Raw genomic sequence first — 18,896 nt, forward strand, 5'->3', positions numbered from 1 at the left:
TCAAATAGCCGTTGATCCCCATTGCCTCCAGGAATTCACCCAGCTCTTTTATGAAGCTAGAACCCGTGTAGGTAAGTAAACTCAAGGTAAACCTCACCAAACTCAATTGCAGAAAATACGACTTCAGCAACAGAGTGGTCAATGCCTGGAATGCTCTACCTGACTCTTGTTACATTCTCAAACCCCCATAATTTTAACCTTAAACCAGGGGTGTCCAAACTTGGCAGCAGAGCTGGCTGGGGAATTCTGGGAGTTGAAGTCCACAAGTCTTAAAGTTGCCAAGTTTGGACACCCCTGCCTTAAACTGTCTACTGTTGTCCTCACCCAATTCCTAAGAGGTCAGTAGGGGTGTGCATAAGCGGAGTCCCTGTCCTACTGCTTCCATTTATTTGAACCCATTTCCTGTGTTCTTATTCATGTTTATTCTTATTCCTGTTATCTTGTGACATGAGTGACAAACTAAATAAATAAAATAAAAAATAAACAAACTACCAACAAGAAACTCAGGTATCAGCCTTTAAACGTTAAAGCAAATGTGCATTCCTATTAGGAAAATACATCTTCCCAATGTCTGGAGCTGGTCAGTCGTCCGCAAGGTACTTGCACCTGCATTTCTCTCTTCCAAGGCTTATCCACGCCCTGGAGCCTATAAGTTCCTCCGGTCCGAGGACGTCCTTACATTTACGTTCCGCTGCACAGCGCCCCGAGAGAGAGAAAGTGAAAACCGGCCCCACGGGCACTTTGGGATTCTTTTGGGGGGGGGAACTCGGCTTGCGAACGGTGGCAGGCAGGCGTCGCTCGTAAATTTTCCATTCGCCAATCGGGGAGAGCGCCCTCTCCCGTGTGCCCCCGAAGTGCCCGTGGGGCGGTTGCCCGAGTTACACGGGAGGCCGGGCGGGCGGGGGGGGGGAGGAGGAGTCAAGAACTTTCAGTTTAGGGCATGATGGGAAAGCAGAGCGAGCGACTGGAAATTCACCTGTGGCGCCGGGGGGAGGGGGGAGACCCGCATCGGGCGGGCGGGGGGGAACGAACCTCCGGGTCTGCGGGTCTGCGGCAGCCATGGTGAGTGGTGGGAAGCGACTGGCGGGAGAGGGAGGGAGGAGAACCTGCGCAGGAGCTCTGAGGACAGAGGAAGGATCTCACCTGTTGAAGTCAGGTGAAGCCGCAACCTTCCGAACGGAGCGGCGGGCGGGTATGGCTCGAGGCTTACCTCTAACGTCCCGCAAACTCAGCAAGTTCCAGGGGCTGTTCCGTTCGAGTGGGCTCGCTGGGCTCGGGTAGCGATGGATCGCATGGGAGGAATAAGGCACATTTTAGGGAACTTGATTCTCCCATTGACCCCTCCGATTGCTTTTCATTGCCCTTCCTGTTCCTGCTTCTTCGTAGCGCGAAGGTTAATTCAATTCCCATTCTGCGCCCTGCAGCAAAAATCAATAGAAGAGAAGGACGGGGCAAAAGTCGCTTATCTTTGAAAAGTCTCTCTTTGCCTGTTGCTTAGTCAACATCAGGCTGGAAGATGGGGGTGGGTGGTGGGTGGGAAATGGACTCGTAGCCGACCTCGTTTGTTTTAATTTCTTAAATTTACCACTGGCAGTATTTACTCAGTACATTTTAAGCTAAATCATACTATATTAAGTTAGCTGGGTTGGCTGAGCTGTATCATTCATGGCACAAAGCCAGAATTGGTGGATTGGTTGGTGAGTTGGTTGCAGATTATGAAAGTTATATAGCAAAGGAAAAAGACATCAAAAGTTTAGAAGTACAGTAGGTATGGGAAAGATTAACTCTACTTTGAGTCAGCAAGTGATGAGCAGGTATTTAGCTAAGTCATTCATCAGCTCTAGCATTAGGGAGGGGGGAAATCAAGAATGTAAAAAATACCTGTTACAAGGTTGTGGCGGGGTTCACGACTAGGCTAAAAAAACATCATTGTCTGTGGTTCACTGTATACTGTGAACCCAACCCAACTCTGTTTTTGATGTCATTCAAACTAAATTTATCTCTTCCTTTGAGAAAGTTGCTAGTATAATAGATGATTGATATGCTGCAGACATAATATACCAAGACTTTCAAATAGTATGGCTCTCTTTCAAAAAATGGTAAAGTTAGAACCAAATGACACTATTGTTAGAAGATTTGCAGTTGGCTGAATGACCACACTCTAAGAATGATCCTCTTAGTTGTGGGGTTCCACAGAGCTCTGTCTTGTGCCTTGTTACATTTTTTATCAGTCCCTTGGATGAGGAAGCTAAATAAATGCTAAGGAGACTTAAAGGTAGGATGGTTAATAATTAAGAGGAGAGAAACAAAAAAACCTAGACAAGTGTGCTGAAATAAATAAGTGGGAACTTAGTTGAGAAACATAAACTTCTGCAGCTGGATAGGCAAAAGTAAAAGATGGGGAGATTTCGCAGCAATTTATGTGAAAAGAGTCTGATTCTTGTTGATCACAAGTTCAACGTGTACCACTAGGGTGAAATAGATGCTACAAAGGCAAATGACACTTTAAGGTAAATTTGCAAGACCTAATGTTCACGTCATGGGAAGTAACTGCCCCAACTCTACTCTTCCATAATTAGATCCTACTTGGAATACTGAGTCCTGCTCTAGTTACAAATAAGTTTAGTCTAGTGGTTAAGGCACCAGGCTAGAAAGCAAGAAACTCTGAATTTAGGACTTGCCTTAGCCTTAACATTGCCTTAAGTTTGGAAAAATAAAGGTGGAATATAAATAAAAATAAAAAGAACAATTATAAATTGGAGCAAATTTAGAAAAGTAGTATCACAATGGTGATTCATATGAAAACCAAGCTTTGTATAAAAAACAGTTTATAGAAATGTTTAACATATAGAAGAGATACCCAAAGAAAGATAATAGTTTTCAGCTATGTGAAGGACTGTCATTTGGAAGACAGCATGGGATTTATTTTCTATTGACCCAGTGGACAGAACCAGAATCAATGATACAAGGAAGTATATTCAGGCTACAGATTACTTGACTTACAAGCTCTTGGTTAGTGGAATAGACTGTTACAGATTGTGCTAGTTTTTCTTCATTGGAAATTTGTGAATACAGATTGTTTGATCATCTGACATATAGGCTGTAATGGATTCTGCACTGAGTTGGGGGCTGAACTTGATGCTATCATCCACTTGTGAAGAGAAGAATGTCAATAAGCAATGGTTTGAGATACTCACAATGCCCTTATAATGTCAGCTCTGACCCTACCACAAGGGGAGGAGGCCTTTTTCCCCCCCCAAGCAAGTAAGGCTTGCCTTGACATAGTTCTCCTGTTCATTCTATACTTTTGCTAGAGTTTTGTGTTATGGAATTAATATATGAAGAAGTCCAGGAATTTATACTTCCTTAACTGATTTTATGATGTTTGTTTGGTAATAGTAAAGCAAAGGTTCATTTTGCTTCCCCAGAATGGGGACGGGAAAGTTGGTATGACTAAGTATGGAAGCAGCCAAGGAGAGAGAAGGGGAAAAAAGGAATGTTGAGCAAATGATGAGGTGACCAAATGATTAGGATGGTTGACTACATTCTAAACTCAACTCTGATCAATGGTCTCAGCTCTTAGTCCAACTCTTGATTAAATTTAGTTCAACTCTTCAACTAAGTCTACTCAATTGCAGCGGGGTTGCCTCAAGGACAGGAAATGATGGATTTTGATTGACCTTTGATTTGGATGTTGTAAATGTTTTTATTTGCCCTTTTTGTATTGAACTGGTTACATACAGTAGGGTTCATATACTTTATATAAGTAAAAAGCCCAACTCTGTCTTTTTCTGAGATGTTACAGCAGTTGTGAAGAACAAACACAAGAGCCTAGGAAAAGATACAGGGGCTGTAAGCTCTTCCCTCATTTCATATTTTGCTCTTCAAATTTCATTTTCTGCCTAGCTTAATAATTTTATTCTTCTTTGGTCATTTTTGGGGGAGGAGGACAAAAAACGTATCTGAAAGTTATATGCACAAACATAAATGAGTTGAACAAAACATTACTCTGATTTAAAGCTTGGGAAGAAATGAATGGCACTTACACATTGTTCAAAGGATATCTGTCAAAAGTGTTTTGGTTATTTCCAATGAACAGTAAAAGCTGTGAATAGGAGCCACCCATTCTGGATCCAGAGAGAGGCCTGCCCAACCAGCTTGCTGATTTTTTCAGTGTGGCAATTAAATCTGAGGGGGAAAAAGCAGTTTTACCAGAGCCAATTTTTCAGTTCTAATTATATGTGTGAGAATGTGTTTTTAAGAAAGAGAACTGCTGATTTAGGATTTACTTAGATTTATTTATTAGTGTCACACATAGCATCTGGCACCTAGGCAAATATTTTCATCTATTAAGTGTTTTTCCTTCTAAACTAAGAACATAAGAGTTGTCTTGATGAATCAGATAAAACCCTGTAGACTAGCTTTTTCTTTTAATCAGGAACTGGCCAAGCTCTGCCTGAAAGTGTCTGCTTTCTCTCCCAATTGAAACCCATAGCGATTTTCCTCAGCCTGATCCCCTTCTGATATGACGGGCGACAACATGCTTTGGGGGATATTGGAAAGATTATGGTTGCAAGTTAACACTTCTGGAAAGGATCATTTCTTCAAAGCGTGTTATAATTTGAAAGCAAAACATTTTGGAATACAGAATTTCAGGGGAAGGCTGGAGAAAGAAAATATTTTGATTCACCACAGGCTATGAGGCATGTTATTTCTCCTTTTGCATATCACAGTCTGCCTTTTGATTATTAAAATAAATTCAAATTGACTAGATTTCAAAGTCCTTAACTCCAGGGAACATATAATCTCTGTAGAAGGCTAACAGAATAAACAGCATGCCATATTTGTGGGTAAGAGAACAGCACAATGCTAGCTGAATAAAACAGCAAGGCTTGATGCTCCTAGATGTAATAATCCAGCAAAAGAAATCCCTAGATTTGTGTCTTCAATTATTTGACCCCATTTATCATATGAAACAGCTGATTATCTGAATTCTTTCTCTTGTTGTCCCCACCAAAAGTTTTCTATCCATCTATCAGAACATATGTTTGCAGAAAAGTTATTGTTTCCTTTCCTAGGCATTAGTCTTATCAACAGTATGGTCCTTCCTCTTCTTTGATGCTGGGGTTGCTTTTGTTTAAGGCTCTTTCCTTAAAAACTTTTAATACTTAATATTTTATTAGCGAACCTATCTTTTTAAAATGAATTATTTAATGAAAGATAGTTTCATTAAAGATAGAAATTTTTCTCTCTGTTCGTTTTTCTTTCCTTCACTCATACTTCTGTCAATTCTTTTTCATACATTTATGAACCCAAATTTGTACCTTCTATGTGTAATTTGCTGTACTTTGCATATGATATACTTTTATCTTGTTTCCTGGTATCACAGCTTGAATTATTAACTAAACCTGCTTTGTACAAAGAAACACAAATTGAACTGGGGTCCTTTGAAGAGATTCCATTGTTTTCAGACTCAAAATTGAAAACAATTTTGAACTGAATCTGAACTCTTTGAAAGCCTTGTGAGTAATTCAGTAATTCAGAAGGCTAGAGAAAGGTCAACGTAAAATCAAATAGTCACATTCCTTTTTATTTTCTGTACAGAGAAACCGAGTTACTGGTAGGATAATCTTCTAATAGAAGGAAGAGATCTCTAACTAGAATGGATAGAGAGAATGAGGCTGAGTCGTGTATTATGTCCCTCCCCTTCTCTGTTCCTTGTTATCTTCTTCTAATCTGCACAAGAACCCTTGAAGAGTTTGAAAGAAGCCAATCAAAGAAAGGGTTATTGTTTATGACACATGTCCTGCTGATATAACCAGCTGAATTCTTTGTCCCTCAGAAATTGTGATGTATCCAGCATTTCTTACTAGGAAAAATACTTTGAAGAAGGCATATCAACTCCATTCTGATTCTGTAGTTCTTGGTAATCATGCAATTCTTGTTTGCCATGAATGCTTTTTCGTTCGCTTTTGTAAAAATAATAAGGCCAGTAGATACAATATTCTGTTCTATTTTAGAAAAAGCAGATTTTTTTTTTACCAAAATGAATCCTCTTCAGTTAAACTTATCATAAATTAATATTCATCTTTGTGTCAATTATGGTTTCATTAAATTGGTGGTTTTCTTTCTTATCCCCCCTCCTTTACTTTCAAGGTAGTTTAAATTCTTGTTTTCAGTTGCATCTAACTCAAAAGTCTTCATTATAATTCAAAATATTGGCTACAATTGACACCGAAAAACAGAAGCTTGGCAAACTTGAATTTAAACAACAAGGATGGTACAAACATTTTAAAAACTGGATTGACATGAAGCCAGCCACCTTCATTACATCCTTTATATTTAAATGAAGGTTTGGTATATCAGCTGCATTTTGTAAATTGAATTTCACTGATAGCCACACGACGGAAAATGAAATTTCATTTGTGCCCCAACTCAATTGATAGTACTTACCACACAAATGAGCAATATAACACATGCTTTTCTTTTTGTCATGTGGCCTTTTTCCAAACAAGGGGCATCTCAACATTATGAGCTATTTTTATCAGAGCATAAAACAAATAGGATCTTATCTGTCACCAAACAGAACAATTATACCAATTTTTTCTTCTTTTAAAAATGATTAAAAAGAGCTATGAAGTATGTAGTGACTGGGAGGGGAAAAAGAAAATCTACTTTTAAAAGCTATTATAGTTATAGTTTTATTATAGCTATTATAGCATTAATTGTGTCTTTTCTTTTATCTACATATGGCATCAAAATGTTGCCCATAATCAGTTCTCTTTCAATGCTGATAACCCAAATCTGTTGGCCAGAAACCTCATTGAGGTACAAGAGCCCAAATCAATCGATCAGAGGGTTACATTCTCTCTCTTGATTATGTCATTGTCATAGAAAGACACAGAGAGAAAGGCACAGTCTGCTCTCCAATTACATCTTTGAACTTTCATATTGACCCTTGATATATACAAACTGAACAATATTATCACTCAGGTACTGTGAAGTCTTGTTGAAATGGAAGAGCCCTAAAATGACTCACTACTTAAACCAATAACACACCTTGTTATATAAAAACCAGTAAATAGAGGCCCAGAACACAAGGCAAGGATAAAATTATTAAAGTTTTACTTGTTTATTGATAAAAAATCTCATTTAGTTACATTTTATGCTCACCTAGTAAATGCTAAAAAAAAAAAAAACAAGATAGGAAGAATTGTTCTAAGCCACAGGTTAAATTCAGATGATACTTCCTCTATTTTTAATTGGCTTAATAGGCATAGGGAAAGAATCCTAGCAACAGTTGGAGGGAATACAGGTCAGTTCTTGAAAACAGATTTGCTGATTCCAATTCTTCATTTTTTGTCAATTGTCCCTTGTGAAAATATAAGATCAGTATATGTGAAATATGAATGTTATTGTTGCTGTTGTTAAATTATTTTTAAATATATATATGTTTTTTAATTCTAAAATAATGGGGCGGTGTCCTAAAGACAGACTTGAAAGTATCTAGAAATCTGAAGAATTAATATGTTCTAAATGATATATAAGCTTTCATACATACATCTTTCAAGTATGTGGATTTCAGTTTCTAGAATTCTTAGCAATTGTCATGCTAATTATCTGGCAATTGAACTCACATTATTTAAAGGATCCATAGGTTAGGGAAAGAAGTTTCTATAACTTGAAAAATAAATACATAAATAAAATATGGAGACAAAGTCATCCATAAAAATAATGATAGAAACAAAAATTATCTAGCACCAGGGCAGATAAAGTTTTCTTCCCTTGCTAAACACTAAAATGTTTGAAAAGGGTCTCCCTAGCAGAATTAGGATATTTCTGGGTCTGATACATAGAAAAACATCCTTTGGTGCTATCTAGTTAATATTTTCAGGGTTAAAGCTACCATTTTGAATTAGCCTGAAACCAAATAAGTGATCTCAGCATTAGTGTAAATTCACCTGTCTGTATCTGCTAACCATCTAATACCTACATTTTGACTTGGTTGAAAGCCCCAGGTCATTTTCAGAGACATCCATAAGAACAGTATTCTGTAATAATAAAGTTGGGAATGTACTTGAGGAAGCACTAATTACATCAGGTATCTTAACCCAAATCACATATACCTCAAACCAGTCATAACTGGTGAAAGGCACTTCTGGCTACTAACAGACAAACTGGATCAAGCACTAGCTTAATCAGCTCTTGCTGTTTCATAGCACTGATGTCTGGTAATGATTCAATTTCAATATCTGGAAATTATGAGTCAATAGTTTATCCCATTGAGATTCATCATCAATTTATAGATCCAAATTATTACTGAATCCATAAATGATATCTTCATCTTTTCAGCTTCACCTATGTCAAGGGGAAAGAAAAATTAGAATTAAAGTAATCTGCACATTTGGAAAAACTTCTAATAAATCAATGCATTCTTGTTGTTAGTTGCAGTCATGTCTGACCCATCATGACCCCATGGACAACATTCCTCCAGGCCTTCCTGTCTTCTACCATTCTCTGGAGTCTACAGGTGAAACTCAAAAAATTAGAATATCGTGCAAAAGTTCATTTATTTCAGTAATGCAATTTAAAAGGTGAAACTAATATATGAGATAAGACTCATTACATGCAAAGCAAGATAGTTCAAGCTGTGATTTGTCATAATTGTGATGATTATGGTGTACAGCTCATGAAAACCCCAAATCCACCATCTCCGAAAATTAGAATATTACATGCACTCAATAAAACAAGGATTGTACATAGTACAATATCGGACCTCTGAAAAGTATAAGCATGCATATGTATTCAGTACTTGGTTTGGGCCCCTTTTGCAGCAATTACTGCCTCAATGTGGCATGGCATGGAAGCTATCAGCCTGTGGCACTGCTGATGTGTTATGGAAGACCAGGATGCTTCAATAGCGGCCTTCAGCTCTTCTGCATTGTTCGGTCTCACGTTTCTTATCTTTCTCTTGGCAATGCCCAATAGATTCTCTATGGGTTCAGGTCAGGGGAGTTTGCTTGCCAATCAAGCACAGTAATCCCACGGTCATTGAACCAGGTTTTGGTGCTTTTGGCAGTGTGGGCAGCTGGAAAATGAAGTCAGCATCCCCATAAAGCTCGTCTGTGGAAGGAAGCATGAAGTGCTCCAAAATCTCCTGGTAGACAGCTGCATTGACCCTGGTCTTAATGAAGCACAGTGGTCCAAAGTCCTGTTGCTCAGTGTCCAAAGTCTTCTTTTCTGATGAGATCAACTTTTGCATCTCATTTGGAAACCAAGGACCCAGAGTATGAAGGAAGAATGGAGAGGCCAATCAAGCACAGTAATCCCACTGTCATTGAACCAGGTTTAGTGCTTTTGGCAAAAGTTGCTCTCATCAGAAAAGAGGACTTTGGACCACTGAGCAACAAGACTTTGGACTACTGTGCTTCATTAAGACCAGGGTCAATGCAGCTGTCTACCAGGAGATTTTGGAGCACTTCATGCTTCCTTCCACAGACGAGCTTTATGGGGATGCTGACTTCATTTTCCAGCTGCCCACACTGCCAAAAGCACCAAAACCTGGTTCAATGACCGTGGGATTACTGTGCTTGATTGGCAAGCAAACTCCCCTGACCTGAACTCCATAGAGAATCTATTGAGCATTGCCAAGAGAAAGAGAGACATGAGACCGAACAATGCAGAAGAGCTGAAGGCCGCTATTGAAGCATCCTGGTCTTCTATAACACCTCAACAGTGCCATAGGCTGATAGCTTCCATGCCACGCCACATTGAGGCAGTAATTGCTGCAAAGGGGCCCCAAACCAAGTACTGAGTACATATGCATGCTTATACTTTTCAGAGGTCCGATATTGTTCTATGTACAATCCTTGTTTTATTGATTACATGTAATATTCTAATTTTTGGAGATTGTGAATTTGGGGTTTTCATGAGCTGTACGCCATAATCATCACAATTATGACAAATCACAGCTTGAACTATCTTGCTTGGCATGTAATGAGTTTTATCTCATATATTAGTTTCACCTTTTAAGTTGCATTACTGAAATAAATGAACTTTTGCACAATATTCTAATTTTTCGAGTTTCCCCTGTATTTAAGCTCATGCCTACTGCTTTGGTGACTCCATCCAGTCACCTCATTCTCTGTCTTCCCTTCTTCTTTTGCCCTCAATCTTTCCCAGGTATAGGCTCTTCCCCAGTGAATCCTTCCTTCTTGTTAGGTGGCCATTTGAGTTTCATCTTCAGGATCTGGTATTGATTTGGCCTTTAGAAGGCCAAATCAATACATAGCTATCCTAATTAATTCTTTGGTTCCATGATTCAAGGACTGGCTCTAATTTTGTCATTTTTCAATGTAGTTGGATCCACCTATGTATTAAATAATTATTTATAACTCAACATTTCTACTCTATAAATATAAAATACATAAAACTTAGTGACTAGGGTGCTAAACTTGGAGTGGCAAGAACTGTTTTCATGAAGTTGTGAAAGATATTGGGTGAACTGAAGCTCAGCCACTGAATCAAAAAGGTTTTATAATTATAAGCTTGCAATTGGGCAATCTGCTTATAGGGTTACCAACTAGTTGGAGACAGGGGGATTGAAATGGGAATTCAAATAAATTGGAAGAATTTTTCACATTACAGTATAATGGCAGGCATCATTTAAAAAAACAGATTTAAGGGAAGGTGTTCTAATATTAATGATAGAAATAACATTCTTCATCTCGTGAAGAATGAAATGATGTTCAGACCCTCTTGAACCCCCAAACTTGTGGTTTTTAATAGTTTACCTAGGTGATGAATGATAGACCTACAAATTTTAAAATATTGAGTTTGCAAAGTTAGCAAAGGGTTCATTGGAACTAGCAAAATGTATTAGCAGTCAGTAGTTTACATTGCATTGGTGTGTGTGTGTTTTTCAATGGGGTTATTTGATACGAATTCATTGTCATGGCAGAGCTCCAATTTATGGCAGAAAATGCTAGAAAATTAAAAAGATCTTTTGAAAGGTTTTCTATGTGACTCAAAAGTGGAAACAACCAAAAGTAAATGAGCAAACACAAACCCTGCTACTAGGTTACATCCAGGGACGTGCGGTCAGGAGAGGCAGGGGAGGCAGAGCCTCACCGCTCTCATCATGAAAATAAAAAAAGGGAAAAGGCGCTGAGGAGCCTTCTGCACACATGGGCTGGGAATGGAACCATGTGTGCAGGAGGCTCCTCTAGCCTCAACCTCCCTCCTGCACATGTGGTCCCATTCCCCGCTTTCCTGAGTCAACATGAAGGGGACCGCGGAGCATGAGCCATGGTCCCGCGGAGCGCGCTCTGTGGTCCCCTTCATGTTGACTCAGGAGTCAGGAAGGAGGGGAATGGGACCACGTGTGCAGGAGGCTGAGTTAGCTTCAGCCTCCTGCACATGTTGTCCCATTCTCCGCCTTCCTGAGTCAACATGAAGGGGACCGCAGCTCGCGCTGATGATGTCACCAGCCTCACCAGCCATAAACCTCACCGCACATCACTGGTTACATCTTTGTTTTATTCAAATGTTGAAGACTGCTAGTTGGATTTGGTTAAAGTTCACAGAAACTAAATTCGTTTAGAATTAAAACATAGGTAAAATGTGTTTTGTACTTGCTTTAGGTCTGATATTTTGTATATATTTTTGTTTAATTTGATTGTTGATGCTTTGCCTTTACTGCATATTTGCACATCGATGTTATGATAATACACACTCAAGTGTTGTGCTGTCATTCCTTCCATCGTTTTTCTTTGGAAGCTCAGTTCTTTTTTCAAAGGTCATAGCGGCAGTAAAAGGGCTGACCATCTCAGATAGAAATTGTAGATGTTGAAGCTATAGATATTTGAAGACTTTCATGCCAGGGAAAAGAAGGTAAGTAGCAAAATGTACCCCCCCTTTTTTTTTACACTTTTGATTAGTAACAAGCAAGATTCTCCATGGATATATCTGCCCTGGTAACAAGCTGACTTTAGAAGAAAAGAAAAACTTGTGGCACTTTCTACACTTGTGTCCCTATAAGCAACTTTTTTTTTCTATTCTAGATACATTTTATCCTGCTGTTCAGCCGACAAGGGAAATTAAGACTTCAGAAATGGTTTATTACACTTCCTGAAAAGGAAAAGAAAAAAATCACCCGAGAAATTGTGCAGATTATTCTGGCTCGAAATCAAAAAATGAGCAGCTTTGTTGACTGGAAAGATCTCAAGCTTGTTTACAAAAGGTGTGGGAAGTTTTATAAATCAACTTTTTATATACTGCAGGTCATTTCCATGTGTGATAAAAAGGGAAGTACATGCTCTGTAAGTCAAGGCTGGAGTGCTGATAAATAGCAATTCACTAGGCTGAAGAACAACCACATGAGTTCAGTTTCATCTTCTTTAAAAATTTATTGTTTCTTGTGGAAAGAGAAAAGTTAAAGGAATTGTATCAGCATACTGAAGAAAAATCGACCTTCAGGGACTCCTGTTAGCTGAAGGAAGGGTTGGATAACATTTTCAAGTCAGTGACAATACCCAAACAACCTTGTACAGTGTTTCTCAACAACAACATATTTAAGATGCATGGACTTCAACTCTGGTTGAAGAGCTGGCTGGGGAATTCTGGGAGCTGAAGTTGCTGAGACTGAAGAACACTGACCTGGCCAGCAGACAGTTTTTTTTTCTAACCTTAACCCTTGCTGATAGGATGAAAAATATTGGCTTTCACAATCATTCAAGGGCTTTTATGTGTGACAGTTTCTCTCTTATATCAATAGTGGGATTTTAATACCAGTTCTGTGGGCGTGGCTTTGTAGGAATGGTGTGGCTTTGTGGGTGTGGATTTGTGGGCATGGCAGCGGAAGGATGTTGCAAAATCCCCATTCTCTCCCCACTTCACTAACCTGCTTTCCAGCTCTGTTCTCCTGTTCAAATCAACAAAAGAAGATCATCTGGGATGATCAGCCTCTCTGCCAGTTCTCTGAACTATTCAAAATTTCCGCTACCGGTTCTCTAGAACTTCTCAGAACTGGCTGAATAACACCTCTGTCTTATATGTCTATTATCTCTGCTATTATTTCATGGTTTTTAATTTGTACTTTCCTAGTAAATTCTGCTGTTAAACGTGTGCGATAAAATCTCAGGGCGTTCTGGAGCTGCCCAGGGAATACTCAAGAGCAAACTCTGGGCTAATCAGGAAGATATTTAGACTTAGAATAACTTTATTGTCACTTTGAATGTAGACTAATTGGCATACTTAAAATGTAATTTCATTGCATACAGCTCTCAAAGGGTCTCCACCACTAATATACAGTACAATACAATAATACAATAGTAGAGTTGGAAGGGACCTTGGAGGTCTTCTAGTCCAACAGTACATCAACATTACATCAACATGACAAAATAAATAAATAAATATATACATAGAAAATTATGCATATACCCACATATATTATATGACATCGAGAAACATGGATTGCTCTAACTTACTTTAGAGCAGTCCATTTATTCAAGGTCAGAAAACAGCATGTACATTTTCATCATGACCTTGAAAGAGCTGGATAAAAGCGTACTGGGATATGAATGTGGGATTTTTTTTTTAAAGAGATAATTGCCCTTTCTTTTAATGAAGTAAATTGTTTACCTAAAAACTATACCAATATGAAAATATTTAAAATATTATTTGGGACTGATATTCATAAAGCATTAAGATATATGGAGGTATGTTAAAAAGTAAAAAAAAATAGGTTGGTATACCTCAGACCTTAGAGAAAAAGGTGAGATTTTATGACAGATTATTGTGCTGAGTTCTAAACTTACTTCATATCTACATAACTGATATGACACCTCTTGTTTTCATAATCACCGATAAACACTCTTCAGGGTACTTTTAAGACAAATTATTGTATGATGTACTGTGCAAGCCAAATTGAAGAAAGAACAGAACTGATAATATATACTAATGGTCATGTTTATTTCTCCTCATTTTATAATTTAGGTATGCTAGTTTGTATTTCTGTTGTGCAGTAGAAGAAGAAGATAATGAACTCCTGACCCTAGAAGTTGTCCATCGTTACGTAGAGCTATTGGACAGATATTTTGGCAATGTAAGCTTATTTCTTTATTCTTGCTCCATAAATAACTTTCTTCGCATCTATTCTGATAACAAGTTTAACATGATTGTTCTTTGCAAATGGTGGTTTGTGATTTAAAATGTAGCTAAAATCTAACCAATCAGGATTTATTCCACAAGCCTGTAAGTGAATCCAGTCATGGTATGATTTTTTTTTTCTTTAGTGGAAAGTAGCTATGCAGGCAGGGACACGGTGACTCAGTGTCTAAGATGCTGACCTGTTGATCAGAAGGTCGGCAGTTCAGCAGTTCGAATCCATAGTGCTGTGTAACCGAGTAAGCTCCCATTACTTGTCCCAGCTTCTGCCAACCTAGCAGTTTGAAAGCATGTAAAAATGCAAGTAGAAAAATAGGGACCACATTGGTGGGAAGGTAACAGAGTTCCGTGTGCCTTAAGCGTTTAGTCATGTCGGCCAAATGACCACGGAGATGTCTTCTGACAGTGCTGGCTCTTCAACTTTGAAAGAAGAATGTGCACAGGGGAACCTTTACCTTTTACCTTTAGGTATGGAGACATAGAAACACTGAGTACTTTGAAATTGTTTTAATTCTGAGTTTTGACAAGATACAAATACTTCTGGTGCACAATCTGTCTATTTGGAGAGATAGTTTAGCTAATTTGCAATTTATTATATTTTAATTACATATTTCTAAGACTTATTAGTTGTTCACTGGTTAGGACAGTATAGCAAAATGATATCTCACATAAAATCTATATAAATCAAGTAAAAATTAATGGACAATCATTTGTTCCTTGAGGGATTATATGTGAACTTTTTTTAACCCAAGGTTTTATAATGTCAGTAGTATGGAGTATATTTGACCAACTGAAATTCATAAGCCTTCCTGCCTAGTAAGAGAATACTGTACCTGGTTGCAATAATTTTTCATGCTCTTAAGACTAGACTATTGGAATGTGTAATTTCTGAGGCAACTTAAAAATTATTTAGGAACTTCAACTAGTTCACAATACAGCTGGTAAACATCTTGCTAGCAAATATCTGCAGAAAAACATATAGATAATTATTAAATATTAGTTATTGGTTTATCTTCTAAGACAGTTTCATATACCTGGCTTCTCCATTTTTTATTGCTGGAAGAATGTTAAAATATTATGGAGAAGATGAAGTCTAAGTGAAGACTTTCCTCGTATTTCTATCTTAGAAAATGATGTGATTTTATAGTATATTGCCAGTGGACTAATCAGCTGTCATAAAAATTAAAGCTTTTGATAGCATATTGTACAGCCAATAGTTTCACACTGTAACAGCATTATGGAAGACAATGTAACCAAGGCTTCAAAAGAACACCACTTCTTATCAACCTTCTTGTGTATCTGGAAATATATTGTGTCATATCTTTTTCCTTGATAAGGCAGAACTGCTCATTTACACAGGTGATTATTCTGTGCACCTCAGTTCTTAATGCAATGTTCTTCTCTATAAACATTCAATATATAATGTCAGAATATTGAAGGGCTAACTCGTTTAAAGCGCTGTCTTTCCCTCCAGAAATTAATTTCTGTATACACTTCCAATTCATGCTAAAACAAATACATTGCATAATATGTTTCCTTTTCATTTGGTTTATTATGCCAGCATATTACAGTACCCATGAATGAATTTGAAGAAAGGTCAGCTTGTCTATAAAAAGACAGACATAATAGGCAGTGCATATCCTTTAGATGGCTTTTGATAAAACCCAACTGTAGAAAAGTGTGAAAAGGATTGCAGTCTCTCCACAGTTAGGGACATAGAATGATCTTGAAATGTCACAAAGTCCCAAATTATTTCAACTTGAAACCACCAGGGTACATTTAATTTTATATGTAAAATTAAATTTGTTCCCTGGATTCCTAGAAATGCATTTATAAACAAAACAGGGTTTTGATGGATCTGAGCAATGGTGAAATTCAGCCGGTTCTATCTGGTTCGGGTATACCAGTAGTGGCAGTGGCAGGATGCTCCGCCCACCCACCCGGATGTCATTATGTCCCTTTTTTGACATTCTGCGCATGTGGTGAAGGTCCTGCGTATGTGCGGAAGCATGCACACTGACATTTGCAAACTGGTAGCAAACTGGTAAGTTGATTTAACATATTCAGTGGAGGATATTGACTCTAAATATTTATTTCTCTAATCCTTAACAGGTATGTGAACTGGATATTATTTTCAATTTTGAGAAAGCATATTTTATACTTGATGAATTTCTACTGGGTGGGGAAGTTCAAGAGACATCCAAAAAATCTGCGGTGAAAGCCATAGAAGATGGTGATATGTTACAAGAGGTAAGGCAGAAGACAGAAGAAAACAAATCCCTCATTTTCTCTCCTTTTAAAAGAATATTATTGTCCTACTTATTATTACAACAGTAAAGCTGAAAACAAAACAAAAAACCTATGGAAAAATAAGAATAGTCTTTCAAAAGTTTTCCTAACTCAGAAGGAGGTTCCAGCTTTGAATTTTGGTATGCTAAAAATGCCAATGGGTGGTGAGAATTAATTCAAAGAAGATCAAACAAAGGTGGAAATTGTATTCTGAAAGTCTGTACACTATAAGTGTCAGCCTCCACAAGATATCCTCTACATTTATAAAAACCACTAATACTCGAAGTTAGGTCAGTTATTTATTATCAAGTTTGAAGGTTATAGGAGTTGATGAAATATCCATAGAAATATGGCAAGCAACAGAAGAATCTATAAAATTTCTAACCAAAGGCCAGCTAATCAGGAGAAAGACCTAGTGGCTGGAGGATTAGAAGAAGTGAGACTGCATATCAATACTAAACAGAAAAGGCTTCATAGAATGAGCAAATATTCACACAATATACTTAATTATACATGCTAGAAAAATAATGCTTTGGATCATCCAAAACAGATGACAGCCCTATATGCAAGCAGAGATGCCAGATATTTGACTGGCTTTAGAAAAGCCTAAGGAATAAGAGAATTATTGCTGTTGCCAGCTAGATAATCAAGAAAATCAAATAATAATAATAAAAGTTCTACAAGTGCTTGATTGATTATAGAAAGGCCAATTATATGTGTCAATATGGAATGTACAAAACACACATACACAATTCTGTAATGGGTGCCTAATGGTCAGTTCAAACACTAAAATGCATTGCCTACTCTTTAATTTATCTAGTGTTTTCAAATACTTGCTTTCATGCCCAGAATTGAGTAAAAAGGGATTTAAAAGAGGCAGGACTATTTTTTCCAATCTGTTAAAGAGAGGTAGGACTATTTTTTTTCCAACATGATAATTATAATTACTATCAGCTGTATAACTTAATACTTAGATACCCTACTTATTCCTAATAGCATGTACCTATAATGTTATGGAAAAGCAAGGTATAATGTGTGAAACAATCTTCTCATTTGTTCAGCTGAATAAGTAACATAGTAAAATTAGTCTCAATGGGACACAATCACACCATTGAGGCTGATTTGTGCACAAGTAATGCTAGAATTTTTAAAAAAAATAGTATTGGGAATGACTTTGTTGTGGTAGAAAATTACTAAACGCTTCTAAAACGAACCCAGATCAAACCAGGTCAGAACAAACAAATTTTGTTGACTAAATGCTAAATACCCTGATAATCCATTTTTAATCCAGAGACAAAATTGTATCTTGGGACTCTCAGTGTTTAAAAAAAACTTAAATTGCCAGGCTGCATAGAAACATAGAAAACTGACATCAGAAAAAGACCTAATGTTCATCAAGTGTGCCTTTTGAACAGGTTTTTTTTGTGTGTGTTTAATTTATTCATTATTTTTAATTATTTTTTAATTTTTGCTAGAAGATGGACATGTATTTAACTCAAGCATAGTTGGTGAAAGAAAACATTAGAATTATTTGATTGAAATATTATGGATTTTATTAACAAAATGTTTCATGTTCGTAAGATTCATGATTTCAAAACTACTTATTTTATTTTTGTACTGAAAGTGAATAATTTTCACATTCAGAATTAGACTAGAGAGGATTAAGATAGTGATAACAGAATGAGTCTATTAATAATGTGATTTTTTTAGCTTAGCAAATTAGTTTCAGTTATCTGGTTTTGAATGGTTTATTGTTCTTACATTATGAATTATATGTGTAACTTCTGATAACTGAAGTTTTTTTCTTGACTATTCTTTGTTGCAGACAATGGAAGAATATATGAGCAAGCCTGCCTTTTAAATCAAAACTACAGAACCAGCTAAAGGGACCATGTAACATGGCATAACATCTCTTAAGTGCCAGATTTTGTTTAAAATACACATTTCCCAAAGTTCTAAAAGTGATATGTTATCTATGCAACTGTCAAGATGAAGGTCAGCCACATGCTGTCAGTATCGCAGCACATATATATTATACTTCACATGAGTTTATTTTAATTTAATCTTTCTTGGCTGTCTAGATTGAAAGTTTTATGGGAACTCTTACTATCAATTTTTTTACTTCTAAGAAATTGATACTAGAATCTTTGAAGGATATATTTATGACTGGACCAGTTTCTGATCAATTCAATATAATTTTGTAAAAACAAAATTGTTATGTGATCATTTCTTCTATATTAATAATAATACTTTTACAAAACATATGGTGTTGGTAGATTTAATTTTTAACTTGTTTTGACAGCAAGTGTCCTGGACTGTAGATAATTTAATACATTATAGTCCTTTGTGTTGGGGTAAATCAATTTCTTACAAGATTGAATACAAATTTTTGCCAAGCATTCCTTAATCAGCATTTCTGCAAGCTGAAAGAGAGAAATTAT

At 37.1% G+C, this 18,896-nt stretch overlaps 1 protein-coding gene across 2 annotated transcripts; it reads left to right on the forward strand.

Moving 5' to 3' along the window:
* The first annotated feature begins 515 nt into the window (after positions 1-515).
* AP1S3 (adaptor related protein complex 1 subunit sigma 3) lies at positions 516-18,696 on the forward strand. Of its 2 annotated transcripts, none has more exons than XM_081956394.1 (5): positions 516-800; positions 12,063-12,241; positions 13,996-14,104; positions 16,279-16,416; positions 18,281-18,696. In XM_081956394.1, exons 1-5 carry the CDS (start codon positions 534-536, stop codon positions 18,314-18,316), a joined length of 729 nt encoding a protein of 242 aa, XP_081812520.1. In that variant the 5' UTR covers positions 516-533; the 3' UTR covers positions 18,317-18,696. The 2 variants fall into 2 exon arrangements, with proteins under 2 accessions (XP_081812520.1, XP_081812521.1); XM_081956395.1 differs by lacking the exon at positions 516-800 and adding an exon at positions 951-1,062 and having other exon boundaries at positions 18,281-18,691.
* The last annotated feature ends 200 nt before the right edge of the window (positions 18,697-18,896 follow it).

Source organism: Natrix helvetica (genome assembly GCF_964273705.1).
Source record: "Natrix helvetica genome assembly, chromosome: 5".
Taxonomy (NCBI): domain Eukaryota; kingdom Metazoa; phylum Chordata; class Lepidosauria; order Squamata; family Natricidae; genus Natrix; species Natrix helvetica.

Coding starts and splice junctions, on each gene's coding strand:
- AP1S3 (XM_081956394.1), top strand. CDS start 534: ATGTGCATTCCTATTAGGAAAATACATCTTCCCAATGTCTGGAGCTGG. Junction 14,105..16,278: donor TGGACAGATATTTTGGCAAT/GTAAGCTTATTT, acceptor AATCCTTAACAG/GTATGTGAACTGGATATTAT. Junction 16,417..18,280: donor ATGGTGATATGTTACAAGAG/GTAAGGCAGAAG, acceptor TCTTTGTTGCAG/ACAATGGAAGAATATATGAG.